This window comes from Oryzias latipes, chromosome 4, assembly GCF_053564925.1.
Source record: "Oryzias latipes strain Hd-rR chromosome 4, Olatipes_Hd-rR_3.1".
Lineage (NCBI taxonomy): Eukaryota > Metazoa > Chordata > Actinopteri > Beloniformes > Adrianichthyidae > Oryzias > Oryzias latipes.
Window position 1 is genome coordinate 13685431 of NC_136240.1, and position 16799 is coordinate 13702229.

At 39.6% G+C, this 16799-nt stretch overlaps 1 protein-coding gene across 1 annotated transcript; it reads left to right on the plus strand.

Annotated features, from left to right (window-relative positions):
* Positions 1-843: 843 nt before the first annotated feature.
* si:zfos-943e10.1 (GRAM domain-containing protein 2B) lies at positions 844-16326 on the plus strand. Its single transcript, XM_011473956.4, has 13 exons — positions 844-1119; positions 10695-10871; positions 11468-11531; positions 11620-11692; positions 11781-11884; positions 11980-12078; positions 12276-12347; positions 12618-12686; positions 12765-12852; positions 13006-13095; positions 13299-13398; positions 13476-13583; positions 14264-16326. The coding sequence occupies exons 1-13, from the start codon at positions 1028-1030 to the stop codon at positions 14280-14282; spliced, it is 1155 nt and encodes a 384-aa protein (XP_011472258.1). The 5' UTR covers positions 844-1027; the 3' UTR covers positions 14283-16326.
* The last annotated feature ends 473 nt before the right edge of the window (positions 16327-16799 follow it).

Genomic DNA, 16799 nt, shown 5'->3' on the forward strand with positions numbered 1-16799 from the left:
ATTTTTGTCACTTTTTACAGCAGTTCTTTATGTCTATCAGGCAGAACTAAAGAAAGCACTAAATGTTAGCTCTTGGTAACTTGAGAGCAAAGAAAATTTTATAATTTTTTTTAGATCAGAACATTGAATTGTTGGCAGTTTTTGCTTCCCATATTTTGTATAATCTGACTAAAGGAAGATAAGTTTTGGCTTTTTACTAAATAAAGTATTCAGTGTTTCTTTGGATAACTCATCAACGCAATACCTACTTTAATTATTTTCAGTCTCATTTCAATATGAAACGAAGACCACATGCTTCACAAGTTTCCTGTTATTGTTCATTTAAAAAACTGAAAGCACTTTCAAAATCTCATCTGTAACCATAAAATGTGATAAAAATGTGAATCTAAAACTCTATTATCTTTTCCTATTATTATTAGCAATGGTTTTAGTCATAAAAGGGCTGCTTGTACAGCTTTTGGCTGGTCAATTAGGACTTATTTTTTGTCCCAATACAAATAAATTTAGCCCCCTTTCCAGTAGAGGAAATGCAGCATGCAAAACATCAAAGAATAAGGCCACACCCAGGTTTTTTAGGCATAATAACAATATTTGTTCAATACAAAATGAAATTCATTGTGATATGGCACAATATAAATAATTGCATAACTGATGGGTGAGTTCCTCTTCACACACGAGACGCTATTTATAAGTAAAAACAAACGTTTTGAAGGAAACACTGTTAGGCCTTCAAAAATAGGTCTCAAGCTGTGGCAGACAGTGGGACAGCCCTAACACCATATATGGTAGTGGGCGGTCTCATGAAACCAACCACTATCTTCTGATTGGATAACCAACCTGACATGACCATTTTTCCTTTCGCCTGTTGTCGATTCTGATTGGATGGCCAACTTGGTCCGATTTAGGATCATTATCCTTATCAGCCGAGGATGAAGTGAGATGGGGACGCAAAGAGGCTGATGGTAAAGAATACCGTTGTAGTTTGGCGTGGAGAGTCGTTTCTGCACGAACCGGCAGGCTGAGAAGAATGCTTGAAAACAAAAGGGAGAGGTTGAAAACCTTCCTGCGCAAGATCGACGAAAAGGCCATCGTCAGAATAAAGCACTTCATGAGGGAGAGGTGAGTTGTTCGTATGCTTAGCCGAACCGCTATCTATCTGCCGGGCGAACATCATCATCAACCCAGAATATAATGTGCTAACGGTTTCTGCTTCTAGTCGGACAACATACTTGCTATCTTTATAGTGTCAGCTTGTCTTTATTACAGTTAAATATAATTCAGGGAAATGTGTTTTTATATGGGCTTATGGGTGAAGAAATACGGAAGGAAGTGCATCCTTGAGTCAATGGCGTTTGCTAGCATGCTAGCAGTTAGCTTTTGATGTCATTTAAATGGTGTGTGCTTTTTTGTCTGTTTTTTTGTTTTGTTTTTTTAGACCAATGTATCCACTTAAACTAAGCAATTTTCAAAACTATCTCCATGCATATAAAATACACATATATGCTCGATATTTACTAAATTTTTTTAAAACAAATATCTTAATTTAATAAATATCTATACATGTAATTAAAACCAGTGTGGACTAGACGTGTTTGTCGACGTCCTCCTGTGTTAAGCCTTACTATTGATCGAGCTGACAGTGATGGCGGATGAAGTGTAACCAATCTAAAAATTGGGATTTGTAATTGTACTGGTAATCTCTGATTTATTATCAGAGAGAATAATGTTGATTTAGAGATGTTGTTGTGGGCATTTTAATATTACACTTTAAAGCCCCAACTATAAATGTATTATTATTATTATTATTAATGTCCTTATGTCATCCACATCTGTCTGTTATTAATCTTGCCTGCCTACAAAGTGAATTATCCTGTCCAAACGTAGCTTTGCAGGCTTTCAGAAGCGTGTGTAAGCAACTTTCAGGCCTTTAACCACTAAATCATAAAACAGAATCCACACTTTTAGTGTCTAGTTATATAGCATCCATTGGAAAACGTACACAGCAGTCGGTGTCCTCTATTTTTAGGAATCAGAAGTTGCCCACAGGTAGAACATGGTGTTGTAAGCACATCAAGAATCTCCCTGATTGTATGCCCCTTCCAGTTAGCTTTACCTCTGATGTTTTCCTCTCCTTAGATAGCCATTTGGTGGAGCGTAAGAGCTCTGCCACTAATAAGTCAACTACTGATTATCATTAAATACAAGGCCTTCACTTACTGTGGAAGTAGCAAGCCTTTAACTTTTAAATGCGTCATCTAGTAGTCATTATCTTATGAAGTTTACTAATTAAAATACTAAAGTTAGAAGCAGTATGACCAACATTGCAGCCATCTTGCAATGAAACAGCGGTGCATTGTAGCAAGTGCAAACCAGCTCTGAATGCTGAGTATTTGCTTATGAACTTTTTTGCATGTTTTTTCCCCCCTAGAGGTTTGTATAACATGCACATAGAAAAACTCCCTGGTAAAGAGAAGGTAAAGTCAAGGAGGATCTCAGAATGTTGGGTGTGGCAGCTGGGCAGGCGTCCTGTTGGCTCCCAGAAGATGCTCTTAAGAAGGAGCATAATGCCTTCTTTGGACCATAATTTAATGTTGTCCAGAGAAAAAGAAGAGTTTGAGATTTAAGACTGCAGAATGTTTATCTTTTAATAAAGTGTTGCGAGTCAACCGGCTGTTTATGGTTGAAGCTGTGCTCCCTCTGCCAGACGCACACGCTAATGATCGTTCCAGTGCCAACAAAAAGGTTATGCTCCTTTTGACAGTTTCATTTTTTTACTCTCTAGTTCCTCTGACATTTATTTCTACAGTCTAGTTTTATTTGATATCATTTGATTTTCTACAGTTGGGATTAGAAATGACTCACTCTGATCATGAGGCTGGACAAATTGACCAGTAGAATTTGAACAACTTTTGAAAAACTGCTCTGCAATAAATGTTGTGTTTCATAACTGGATTGTTTTGTTGGTGTAATGTATTTGTCTTTCTTGTTTAATTATTATTGTTTAGTTTACATTAAGTCCCGTGATATCAAAGTTTTAGGTTAGGGGTGATATCCTCTATCTTTTAAAGTGATAACTGAAATAGGTCATATGAGAACTGTGAGTCTTATTTTTATAATTGTAATGTTTTTTTTTGCAAAAGGTTTGTATAAAATGCAATCTGTTGCTGTGGTCTTCCTAATCCTTTATTAGTTTTAGATAAACTGTTAAATGAGTTATCAGCGCATCAATTTACTGCCAACTTATCTCTTTAAACTCGAGTGCTTTATAGAAGCTTTTTTGTTCTTCTACTTGAATATAGACACAACTTTTTAAATTTTAAATTGCTTTATGATTTCCTTGCAAACTGGATTTTTTTATGAGGGTGCAAAATCTGTTTCTAGAGCAAATCATTGGACCTTTCTTCTCCTGTGCGTATGCCAGGCCTTGGGGTAGGGTGGCCTTGAAGAAAGACCTCCTCTGTCTTAATGCTAGGTTTATAGAAAAGGTCAAGGGAGATGCTGCACTTGCAAGGCCACATGACTTCCCACTGTTAAACACACACTTCCTTACACACGCTTATAAAAAAATCTCTGTTCTGCTTGAAGTTTCTGGCAGATAAAGTTCACTCGGGAATTCTTTTTGTTCTTAATCTTCGGAAAAGGATTATTTTTCTAATGATATTACTGATCTTTATGGCATAGTCAAAAATAAAAAGAAAAGCGCACACAGATAGATACTGGCTTGAACTTCTTTCTTTGCTGCTGTGCTCCACAGGCTGTTATTTTCTCTGATTGCTGGCTCCATTCCCTGCCCATAATGATTACTCTGTATAAACTCAGACATGTTTACTGTAGATGAACATGCAATTCTTTTTTTAAACTAAGACTATCCAAAACCTTTTGGTTTATAATTTGTTGTTTTTTTTTTTCATTCTGGATAGTTTTTTTTTTTAAAAGCTTTAATGCACATAAAGTTAGATGTGTTTGGTGTTAAAGTTCCTGATTAATTAAAAAAAACTTCAGTAATATTTGTATTTTGACAGTATTGAAAGTATTTTGAAAGACCAGCTGCTCCTCTTTCAAATAAATATATCTTAAGGGGATAAACAAGCCAGCGGGTCATGTGACGAGCACGGCTTGTTTGTCCTGTAGATGGTGCTCACATCCAGATCTTAAAGACCGACAGTCTAGGAACGTTAATAGTCATCTGAACATGAATGTGTGAACATGTGAACCTGGGACTCACGTTGTCAAAGCAGATGATCCAGATATAGAAGAGTGTTTTGCATAGAAGCACTTTTAGCTTAAATGTTCCAGCACTGCAGACCAGCTGACTGTTTGACGTCTGTATTGGGACTCTTGGGATCATCTGGGGAAGAAAAGTAAAAGCATTTGGGTTTTTATACCCTAAAGGACTTTCTTTCTGCTGACTGAGATGGTTTTTGGTAGATAAACTAGCCCCAGGTTCTTAAAAGTGCTGAAAAGTTTTATTTTTAAAAACGGTATTTTTAAATGATTCAATAGATCTTTGTTCATGCTGTATTAGTTACACAAATAAAAGAAGTGATCTTTCACCTCCCTATAATCATTGCATAACATAATTAGTAATAGTAATAGTGTAATGGACACTTAGGTGTAGTTGTGTTGAATAAAGTCAGTCTATGATGTCACAGTTACTCTGTTATAAGCTGTTGGCATTCAAGGAATGTTTGAACTTTTCCTGGCTAAAGGGCATCATATTGCTGGGGCATGTCCTTAATCTATAATTGGTTTTATCTCCATTTTTAGCATGGAATGTTGGTTTGAAGTTTATATTGCTTGAGGACTGATTTGAGGGGAGAAATTGGGTTTCTGTTCACATGTTAATGTCAATGACAGCCATCATTTTATGTGGCTAAGTGGTTCTATGAGGCTTTAGGCACATGAGTAGTCTTTCATATTCTAATCTAGGTCAGATTGGTTTCTAAAAAACTTGTGATGTTCATCATTTGTTTCCATCATGCGACTGTAAGACAAGAGGAGTAATTGATAACTGAAAAAAGTCACATGTCATGTTTGGACTATCTCTGGTCTGTGTGTGGTGATGTCATGGGTATGAAAATAAACTGCTAATGGCGATATGGCTCAGTTCAGTGCATTTATAAGTTTGCACTTCATTGACCTGATGCTTTTTTTCCATTGCTTTACATTTTTATGGAAGTCAAACAACCGGCCTTGCTTTCTAAAGTCACATTTCTCTTCTCCACAAAGGGCTAAGCCGGTCTTTGTCATGTTTATTGTCTCGGCTGCTTTTCTATCCATCTCCTTGTTGTCATTGAGAATGGGGCTTTGAATAAAGTGGTCAGGTTTTCTAGTTTAGAATCTAGAATAGAACTCTGTTCCCCACTGGTAACTGTTTCCATGTCAACAAACCTTAAGGCTAGACCAGAAAGGATTGGGGCTGGAAAAGGATTTTGGGCTTCAAATCAATTCAGTTCTTGTGCTTGTCAATTTTTATCTGGCCCTTTTCCTGTGGTGACATGATCTTTATGCTACTTTTTATGCTGTGGCAGCTGCAGTAAAAAAGACCTTTAGTCCCATCTGAGCTGGCGTTTGGGGCGAGGTGTGAGAGGTGCTTTTCATTTGCTACCTCATTCTTGTTGAAGAACCTTTTGAAGGAACGTGGAAAAGAGATTTTTAGTTATGGAGAAGAGTAAGGAGTTGATGAATCCACAAAGTGATGATGAGGATTTTTCTTGTTCTCTGGATCCAAAGAGGTAGGCTGAACTCATTAGCTGAGGTATTCATTTCACCCAGAACTTCTCAAATTACGTAAGTCAAAGCAAAGCTATCAAGACCAACAAGTGAAAATTGATCAAACAGGAATGCTAAATCCAAAATAAAAAAAAAGACATAAAAGAAGTACTCTCCCTAAGGCAAAATATTCTATTTTTTGTCTTATGTGTACCAATGTTTACTTTGGATTAGAAACATTTTCCCACAAACTTTTGACATTATTATTAACTCTAATAAACCAAAGATCCGGACAGATTGTATCTTCATGCATTGGGGTGACTTTAAAGCTCCTTCACTTTATATATTTTAGCCAAAAGTTTTTACCGGAACAAATCCAGATAAAGAAGTAATATCAAAGTGTTTGTTATTAAATGTGACAGAACATGACATTTAGTGAGGATCTTGTTTATCTTTTAGACACGACACAACTTGTGCTTGTGATAAATTCAATCCTTCATCTGTTATAATCGAGTAGTTCTGACTTGTTTTGAATTGTCTGATGGGAAAAGAATAAGACCGTACTTTTTTTTTTATACGTATAAAACCTTTTCATGATTTTTTTTTTTTTACGACACACACCTTGTTGGGAAAGTAGGTTAGAGTTCAAACACACCTTCACTCTTTCTTTTTTCCTTCTGATGAGAGCAAACGGGTCATTTCGAAACCGATCTGGTTTCCATTTTACCCATGGGCCTGTTTTTCTCTGATCCATGTAAAGAATATACCGGTAAATGTCTTCTTTGTGCTGAAAAACAGCACCTGCCAAAATCTTTTTGTCCCCTTTTTAATTTTTAGAAGTTTTTCATTTCAAATCTTTATTTTACAGCCTAAAAAGCGGGAAGCTTTTCCTACACACACAACACTTCCAGAGAAACCGGTTTTAAAGCGATCTGCCTCAAATTGATTAGGAACGATTGTTTCAGTATTAGTCAAAGAGTCACCTTTTCAGACATTGTGAAAGCTTGAATGGGACAGTTAGTTTCAAGATTCCTAAACAGACGTTTAAAAAATCTATTTAGAACACCCAAGAATGCAAATTATTTTGTCTTTTAATTATGGAAATATTAAAAGACAAATATAGACGAGGTCATTTGAGAGAGGTTAATGACTGCAAAGTGGTAGTAGGAGAGAGTGTAGCCAGACAGCACCGCATGGTGGTGTGTAAAATGACTCTGGAGGTCAGGAAGAAGAAGAGAGGGAAAACAGAAAAGAAGACCAAGTGGTGGAAGCTACAGAATGAAGAAACTTGTGAGGAATTTAGGCAGATGTTGAGACAGGTCCTGGGTGGTCAGGATGAGCTTCCAGATGACTGGGAAACTACAGCAGAGATTATCAGGGAAACAGGTAGGAAGGTGCTAGGTGTGTCATCTGGAAAGAGGAAAGACGGTAAAGAGACTTGGTGGTGGAATGAGGAAGTACAGGAATGCGTCCAGAGGAAGAGGTTGGCTAAAAAGAAGTGGGATGTAGAAAGGACTGAGGAATGTAGACAGGAGTACAAGGAAGCGCAGCGTAGAGTGAAGAGAGAGGTGGCAAAGGCCAAACAGAAAGCTTACGATGAGCTATATGACAGGCTAGACACAAAGGAAGGAGAGAAGGACTTGTACAGGCTAGCCAGACAGAGAGACAGAAATGGGAAGGACGTGCTACAGATAAGGGTGATTAAGGACAGAGATGGAAAGGTGCTAACAACCCAGGAGAGTGTACAGAAAAGATGGAAGGAGTATTTTGAGGAGCTGATGAACGTGGAAAATGACAGGGAAAGAAGGGAGGAAGATGTGGTTGTTGTGGAGCAGGAAGTAGCAGAGATTGGAAAGGATGAGGTTAGGAAGGCTCTGAAAAGGATGAAGAGCGGAAAGGCCGTTGGTCCTGATGACGTACCTGTGGAGGTATGGAAGTGCTTAGGAGAGACAGCAGTGGAATTTCTAACGAGGTTGTTCAATAGGATTTTAGAGAGTGAGAAGATGCCTGAGGAATGGAGGAGAAGCGTTCTGGTTCCGATCTTTAAGAACAAGGGTGACACGCAGAACTGCAGCAACTATAGAGGAATAAAGTTGATGAGCCACACAATGAAGCTGTGGGAAAGAGTAGTGGAAGCCAGGCTTAGGAAGAAGGTGGAGATTTGTGAGCAGCAGTATGGTTTCATGCCCCGTAAGAGCACCACTGATGCCATTTTTGCTTTGAGAATGTTGATGGAAAAGTACAGAGAAGGTCAGAAGGAGCTGCATTGTGTGTTCGTAGATTTAGAGAAGGCATATGACAGGGTGCCGAGGGAGGAGCTGTGGTACTGTATGAGGTCGTCTGGAGTGGCAGAGAAGTATGTCAGAGTAGTTCAGGACATGTATGAGAGAAGTATGACGGTGGTGAGATGTGCTGTAGGTCAGACAGAGGAGTTCAAGGTGGAGGTGGGACTACACCAAGGATCAGCTTTGAGTCCTTTTTTGTTTGCTATGCTGATGGACAGGCTGACAGACGAGGTAAGACAGGAATCTCCCTGGACAATGATGTTTGCGGATGACATTGTAATTTGCAGTGAGAGTAGAGAGCAGGTGGAGGAACAGCTAGAGAGGTGGAGGTTTGCTCTGGAAAGAAGAGGCATGAAGGTCAGTCGTAGTAAGACAGAATACATGTGTCTGAACGAGAGGGATCAAGGTAGAAGCGTTAGGTTACCGGGGGTTGAGGTGAAGAAGGTGCAGGAGTTTAAGTACTTGGGGTCAACAGTTCAGTGTGATGGGGAGTGTGGAAAAGAGGTGAAGAGGCGAGTGCAGGCAGGTTGGAGCGGTTGGAGGAAAGTGTCAGGAGTGTTGTGTGACAGAAGAGTGTCAGCAAGACTCAAAGGAAAGGTGTACAAGACAGTGGTGAGACCAGCTCTGCTCTATGGGTTAGAGACGGTAGCAGTGAGACAGAGACAAGAGGCTGAGATGGAGGTAGCGGAGATGACGATGTTGAGGTTCTCCTTAGGAGTGACCAGGTTAGACAGGATAAGGAACGAGTACATCAGAGGGACGGCTCATGTTGCCTGTGTTAGCGACAAAGTCAGAGAAGCCAGACTGAGATGGTTTGGACATGTTCAGAGGAGGGATAGTGGATATATTGGTAGAAGGATGTTGGAGATGGAGCTGCCTGGCAGGAGGGCAAGAGGACGGCCAAAGAGGAGATATATGGATGTCTTAACAGAGGACATGAAGTTGGCTAATGTTAGGGTAGAAGATGTCCATGATAGAGTGAGGTGGAAAAGGATGATTCGCTGTGGCGACCCCTGATGGGAAAAGCCGAAAGAGAAAGAAGAAGAATTATGGAAATATTTGAATTGTTTATAAAGCTTAGCGTTATTTATGCTGAATCCCAGCTCGAAAATGTATTTTTGTCTTGTCATGTCAAATCTCCCTTGTTTGCTTATAGAGTTTGGATTTGAATGTTGCTGGAGCAAGAACCAACAAAGTTATATCAAATTTTTAGGAGTTTAGGTCCTGATGTTTGCTGTTTTTTGCTCATGGCTTCCACTTTTTGAACTACTTAAATTGAGCAAAGCAGCAGCTACTTTCCGAGGAAGGGCTTGAATCACCTTTTCTCTGTCTATTTCATCATTTTCTTGCAAAAAGCGGTTATAACTCAACCAGTAAGACGTTAGTCAAAACAACCTCAGGCACAACAGTTTGCTGCATGACTTTTTCAGAGGTTCTCTTTCTCTTTAGCCAAGTTGTGTCATTTTTCTCTGCAGTAAATATAGTTAAGATAGTTTTGTTTTTTGTCAGAGGACAGGATCTGTTTTTTTCTGAACAGGTCGGCTCTCATGTGCTCTTTGTGTGTTTGTGTAAGGGAGGCTGGTCCTTCCATGCTTATTTGGTCATGGGGGAGGGACAGAGCTCCACGTCAGCAGCTACGGAGTGTCACACCACTCACTCCTAACAAAGTGGCTTCCTCTAAACTCTACATTTACGGTAGTCTGAAAAACAGCCGTTGCTTTCTTTCTCAGGATGTGGGACGATGCGGGACACGCTTATATCTCCATAACCGACCTGGGACCACTCATTAAGTAGAAAAATATGGTTTTATTTTTGTGAATTTTCTTTGGAATCTTTTTTTTCTTTTTTTTTTTAACTCAAGGCAGCTCAGTTTATAGTCAGCAGCTGGTTAGAGCTCTCTTTTTCAGTATATTTAAAATTAGGAAATGCCTACTGTCAGTAGGTATATAAATTTCCGCACATCAAAGCGAGTTAAAATTAGCAGGTAAGAACTTTTTGTTTTTCGTGTTTCAGCACTTGGGTGTCTGGGTTCAACTTAAAGGATAATTCCTCTTAGATTTCTTGTAATCTTCATAGATTGTGTTTCATAAATCAGTGGATTTGTTTGATTGTTTTCTTGACGGACTTGGTGTTCTCTCAGTATTTTTAAAAACTTTTTTGCTCCTTTGGTGTATTTGAAGTCGAGTTTAACTGGAATTATCTGAGCTTTTTACAGATTGTTGTCATTTTTGTGCTGTCCGTCAAGCAGCCCTCACAGATGTGTGTTTGTTAAGTGATGTCCTTGATGCAACATGTATCTATACAGATTTTTATTTGGTAAAATGCCATTTCCAGCACATTGTAAAGATAAGAGCATAGTATGTCCAATACATCTCTTTGTCATTTTCTGCTTTGATCTGAGTAGAAAGCGGTCTGTTTATTACGTTTCTCTTGCAAATGATTCAAGACCAAAGCTGTGTGAAACTTAACATTTATTAAGTTGCAAAGAACAGTTGGAAAACAGTAACAGCAAATGAAAATATCTGGTTGTTAAATTATTATCATTTATTTAAGTTTTATACAGATTTAATAAGAAATGTCTGTCGAAAACGGATAACAATTTTCATTTCTTCAGGTGGAACCTCAAGTTCTGCTTTTCTTAAAAGTCTGAAATATGATAAAACATGTTTTTTTAAATTCCATCTCTCCTTTCTCCAGTAATTATCCAGTGGAGAGCAGTGGTGGAGGGCTGCCGGCCAAAGCAAAAATAAGCAAGAGCAGCCAGAGCAATGCCAGCATCAAGAAGGTGGAGGCGAGGAAAGCCTTAAGTCTGGAGGCGGCTCAGCTGGAGATCCAGCAGCAGCACAAAGCCCTCACCAGACAAGTAGCAGTCAGGTAATTTCAAAATACGAGCGCGTTGCCGCCATGAAACACTCACCAAGTCTGCAAGTTTCATTTACACCACGAGAAACCTTCAGAGTTGAACGCTGAAGACTTGCAGCCATTCATAACATCCGTCACAAGACCCCATCTGACTCCCAGTCATTATTCAGTTGGGACGCACATGACTTCACAGCCAATGAAAGCTGACCGAATTCTCACATGATGGTCGTTTGCTCAAAAATAAGGTGACGTTTTATGCTATAAAGAAAATGCAGAACTATGTCACAAACATGGATTTCTGCTGATAAATACTCCTTGTTGCTGGAGAAATCCCCAAAAAATTTTTTTAAACTGATTAATAGAAAACAAACATGCTGAGGCCAAGCTTTAAAAGCAGGTTTTTATTTGTGCCAAGTTGAATTTAAACCGTTATAATAAAAAAAAACCTAAGTTGTTAGCTGAGTTCAGGAAAGATAGTTTGACATTTATTTGATCTGTACATCTTTAACTGGACAGTTTGTTTATATTTTATCCTAACGGCAAAACCTGATTGCACTTTTGTTTTTGTTTCAAACCACGGTAACGGTCATGCTTTTACGTTTCTGCAGGTCCCAAACATTTGATGTTGACAGCAAAAGCTTTGAAAAACCGGAGCTGCCTGGCACAAAAAGCGTAAGCCCAGCCCCACTTTAACTGCAATTCCTGACTAAATAGTAATCTAATCTATATCATTTAAAAGAAATCTTGTTGTTTTTTTCAGAGTTTCACCAAGCACAACAAGACATTCCACAAGTTGTTTCCTGACATTCCCGACAGCGAAGACTTGATTCACGGTAGGAAAATGGAAATAAGCTAGAAGTAGACTGAACAAAAATAAGTTTCTTTTTTAGGCTGAAAGTTCATTCTTTTTTTTCCTCCCAGCATACATCTGTGCGCTGCAGAGGGAAGTGCCGTACCACGGTCGGCTGTACATCACCGACACCCACGCCTGCTTCTATTCCTCTGTTCTGCTCAAGGAAACAAAGGTAGCCAGGAGCCTAGTCCTGTCCTGCTTCTGATTTCAGTTTGCCCGAAGTGGGATCTGAGTCTTGTTGTTGTGTTGGGGCTGTGGTTTCTGCAGGTGGTGGTTCCAGTTTCCTCCATCCACATAGTGAAGAAGCAGAACACGGCTTTGCTGGTCCCCAACGCCCTGTCCATTCGCACCACTGAAGGGCTCAAGGTCAGTCTGTCAGACGTCGATTAAACATTCATTAAGGCTGCTCCAGTTAGTATTGAGCTCCATGTAAAATCACTCGTCTTTTTTTTCAAAAAATCCTGAGCGTTGCTATAGTTGAAATAAAATCTGACAGTCTCTTTGTAATCTAGGAATGCCTGCAAACAAACCACTAATATTCCTGATTCCCTCTCATTGTCCAGTATCTCTTTGTGTCGCTGCGGAACAGAGAGTCGTGTTACCAACTGCTTTGCTCCGTCTGTCCTCAGGTAGAGGTGAGTGACTTGGATCAAACGCTAGCAGGCCACTCAAAAGCTAGACACACTTCACTAAGCCAACAAGTGATAGAAATGTAAAACATGGCTTCAAAGCACACAAACCCAACCGCACAGCACTAGCATTGCTGGCTGGCAGTTTTTTCTTTTCTTTTCAAATATGATAGCCCACAGCATATGTATGTGACATTTTCAGTCTGTCAGATCTTCTTTGGGTTTATATCATGTCCTATAATGAATGTTTTTTATTTTTCTTTATTTTAATGACAGGACGCCAGCACAAACAGCAGCCCGCTCTTCTCCTCAGGCGAAAACAGCTTTGAAAAGAGCAAACTTGAAGTAAGACATCTTGGTTAAAAGTCCAAGAAAATAACTGGAGTTGTAGCATATTTATCCTCTTTGCCTTTATGTCTACAGAACTCCAGCCTGTCCAGTTTGGATGACAGCTTCGACCAGATAGATAGCTCAGAAAGTCAGTCTGTACAGGAGCAGCCTCTGCAGAGAAGTAAGAATTTCAGGCAGCCATTTTCATTTGACCCCCAAAAAAAACCCCCTGAAGTGTGGGAAAAATGACTCTATATATACATATATATGAATGTCTGGACATTAATTATGAAAAGATGACTTTTTTTTTTCTTCTTCTGCTTTCTCTTTGTAGAAGCTTCACCTCACAGCAGTAGCTCAACTTTCAGCAGCCTGCACAAGCAGCAAAATGATAGCTTATCCTCAGAGGAGTCCTCCGACTCAGGTAATTCCCCCATTGGTAAACATTTATTATGATATCTCCTGTTTATATGGATTGTCTTAGTATAAATGCGTCGTCTGACGTCCTCGTTAACTCGATTGTATTTCTAGCTGTGGTAAAGTAAATCTCCAAGTGCCAGAGAAATGAGCAGCAAAGTAATGGTGGAACCTGATCCATGACATCCGAGTTTCCCGTTTGTCTTTCAGGTGGATCTTTTGTGTGGAATGCGTTTGAAAAAGCAAAGTCTCTGCTGGTTCAGAGAGAGGCCAGCACCCTCAACACCCTCCTCTTTATCTACTTGATTTTGTGAGCGACCCTCTTTTATCTCGGCGGTTTTATTCTCTTTTCTGGGATGGAAGTTAACAGAAGTGTGTGTCCTGCAGGGTTGTGCTGCTGCTGTTGTCTTCAGGCTACATCGGTCTGCGTATTTTTGCTCTGGAGGAACAGCTCACGTCGCTCGGTGCGCTGCCGGAGTTCACCTTACACAGCAGGTAGCGTTTGTTTCTGCTGTTTCAGCAATTTTTATCAAGAATGATACATTTAGTCGGATGCAGAACAACCTGTTTGTTCCAAAAGTCCTTCTAAGTCATCTGATAAAATTTGCTCTACTGCGTTAGTTTTATTTGAATCAGGATAAAATGCAAAACTGTCCTGAGTTGTTTCTTTTTTTTTTTTTTTTTGGTCTTCTTAGCAAAAGCAAACCTTCATTTTAGGCAGAGGAATATTCACAGCATCTCAAACCACAGCTCTTGACTTTTTTAGAACAAACTCGGTCGCTTGTTTGAGAAATGCACTTGAAGACAGGAAGTGTAGAGCACGGTGGTTTTCTTTGCTCCTTGCAAAACAGTTTCACCATATGAAACAGCAGACTCTTTGAATTTGTTCACTATTTGATCTTTAAATTGAACTATAGAATTTGAGAACTGTTTTATTTTTTTGACACTCAAACAACATGCGAAGATGAAACAAGATCAGAGGGTTTTCAAAAACCCTTCTTTTCCAGTTGGGCTTATGATGATGATCTTCTTTTTTTTAATTCATTTTTCTAAACTCCTAACCACTTTCAAGAAAATGGAAAATTCATGTCACGGGTGCCGCCTTCTTGTCAAGTAACTGAATATCTTGGAGTGTGGTTTGTGCCGCTCCTCACTGCTGTCCTCTGTCTCGACAGGTATCACAAAGACACGTAACACTGGATGACTGAAGGAGAGATTGGTTGACTCATGACTGGAAGATAAGTTGGGCTCCTTCTGACGGAACCTGGAGGGCTAACTGCAGTGGTTTTCCAACTCCTCTCTCTATGACCTGTGCTGTTATGTGGAAGAACTTGTGCAATTTTAGAGATGACTTGAAGGGCTATGCTTCCTCTTGGTTCAGAGAACAGATTGACACGCCACGGCTGGCGTCCACGCAGCCAAGCCAAATGTATTCTGGGCGCTGCCTGGTTGCAGCGCGTCCGTTGAACCAAAGCCAAGGGGCTCAGACTCTGCAAGCTGCCACACAAGCCAAGTTGATGGGCACTTTGCACAAACCTCTTTTTGCCCCTCTTCTTCCTGAGCATGCATATAAACAGGGCTATATCGAGCCAGCATCGGCGGCTGTAGCGCCTTTTGCTGCACCTCAACACTGGAGACGTAGTGCTAAGCGTAGCCAAAGATGCACACGGCGCATGTCTTTTGCATGAGTGCACAGAGATAACATTTCTGTCTGTACGTAACACCCCATCTCTGAGCTGCACACTCAGTCCTGTCCCAATCTCGGTTTTTTCTCTCAGATTTGCGTCCTTCACATCGGTCTTATCTCTCTAATCAGATGTGAGTTGAAATGATGACGAAGGGATTCTTCCACGCAGATCAGCCCACAGAGGGCTCGCTGCTTTTTCCAAAGGTCTTCTCCTTTCTCTCTTTCTCCAATCAGTGATCACTGCAGTATTACTTTCTTTGTCTTTGGCATGATTTAAACCTGTTTAATGATCCGAGGTTATACTCCATCCAGGCGTCACTGGATAAATGCATCATCAATGCACAAATACTTAGTACAACAGATCTTGACAAAGTGGTCTTAGAGGCATTTGAATTATTCTATTGTGTCTCAAAAGTGTAGAAATGTCCTCTTTACACACGGTTTAGCAGAATGATTCCCAAGATCCTGTTGGACTGGCCGAATGAGAACTAAACGACATTTTTAGAACCTCAAGTTGTTTTTAAGTAGCATCTATTAAATATTTCAAATGCATGTGTCTGCAGAAACGACACACTTGACTGATACTGTAAATGTGTTCTCGCTATTGTCACGTTTGAGGGGCTGGGAGCTTAAAAAAAAAAACCCCGTGCTGCGAGGTCCAAGTTTTTAAAAGCAAAAGAAATGGTCCGAAAGCGAGTTTCAATATGCAACAAACTGTTATGCATGGAAAAACATGTCATTTATTTTTGTGTGTTTGTGTTGATAAGTGGAGCTTGATGTTTGCTGGGGCTGAAATCAGAAGAAAATGTAAAAAAAGACAGTGGAATGAAAAGAACGGCTCAAAGAGAGAGCAAGCGCACTTTAAATGATGTGTTGGGTCCAAACCCCCCCCCACACCTGGTTTGGATGGGGAAGAAATGGCAAAAGTTGGCATTCTGTGAGATTTGACGGTGCTAAGATCTTTGTTTTCACTCCGGGGTGGCGTCCACATCATCCTGTATCCAGCTTGTCTAATCAAAGTCAAGTTTTATTGATTTCACATTCAGAACATCTTTTGTTTTTTCAAAATGTTTTTTTTTTTTTTTTTTCAATATGCGTGTTCGGATGAGTCAAGTCTTCCCTGACTTGAATGCACCTTTACCAACTTTCTCCGAATGCTCGCGTTTCCTTACTTCCTGGTTTTGATAACTATGAAAACTGATTTGAACCACATATCTGATCCAACCTGGTGGCAGAAGCTCCTTTGGATGGGGGCGTGTTGACGACTTTGGCCTCCATTCATCCCTAGAAAGTCTTCTGCAATGTTGACACTCCTCCCTCCCACCAGGGGGCAGCGCACACACCTACTGTCCTCGTGACTGGATGAGGGCTGCATTTAGGTGGTTTTGCACTATTCAGAGTGTAAATAATTTTGTACCGGTCGTTAATGTCCTTAATTCTATTATGGTCCTAAATATATCAAAATATATTTATTTGCATTCTATGTAATCCAAAGCAGTCTCTGTGAGATGACTTTACTCTTGTACAAAATTAAACATGTTTTGAGATAAATAATTTCCTGCTGTCTTTTGTTATTGCTCTTATGAACTTGATGTTGCAAAGAAATAAATCTTATGTAGATTTGGCAGCTTTCAAAAAATATTGTCATTTTTTGTTTGATTAGGAAAAACGGTTACAGAAACTGAAGGTATGCGCCTACATTTCTTTTTGCATTTTTAAAATTTATTATTTTTTATTTTATCTAAAGGTTCTGGAAAAACTGGCAATTTACAGGTTTGCTATATTTTATAAATAAGTGACTTGAAAACAAAGGTTCTTAAAAAGTAAAATTATAGTCATGGTACAACAGCACCATCTAGTGTCCAAATTTCAGGAGCGCAAGTAATGGTTATTTTCTTTTCACTTTATTTTTTGTCTTTTCAAAAAAAGCATACATAGTAATATATTTGGGATGGAAATGGTTGCACCGCCTTGAGCTCTATTCACTGTCTTACAAGCTAACCGGGTTTAACTTTTTTCCTAAC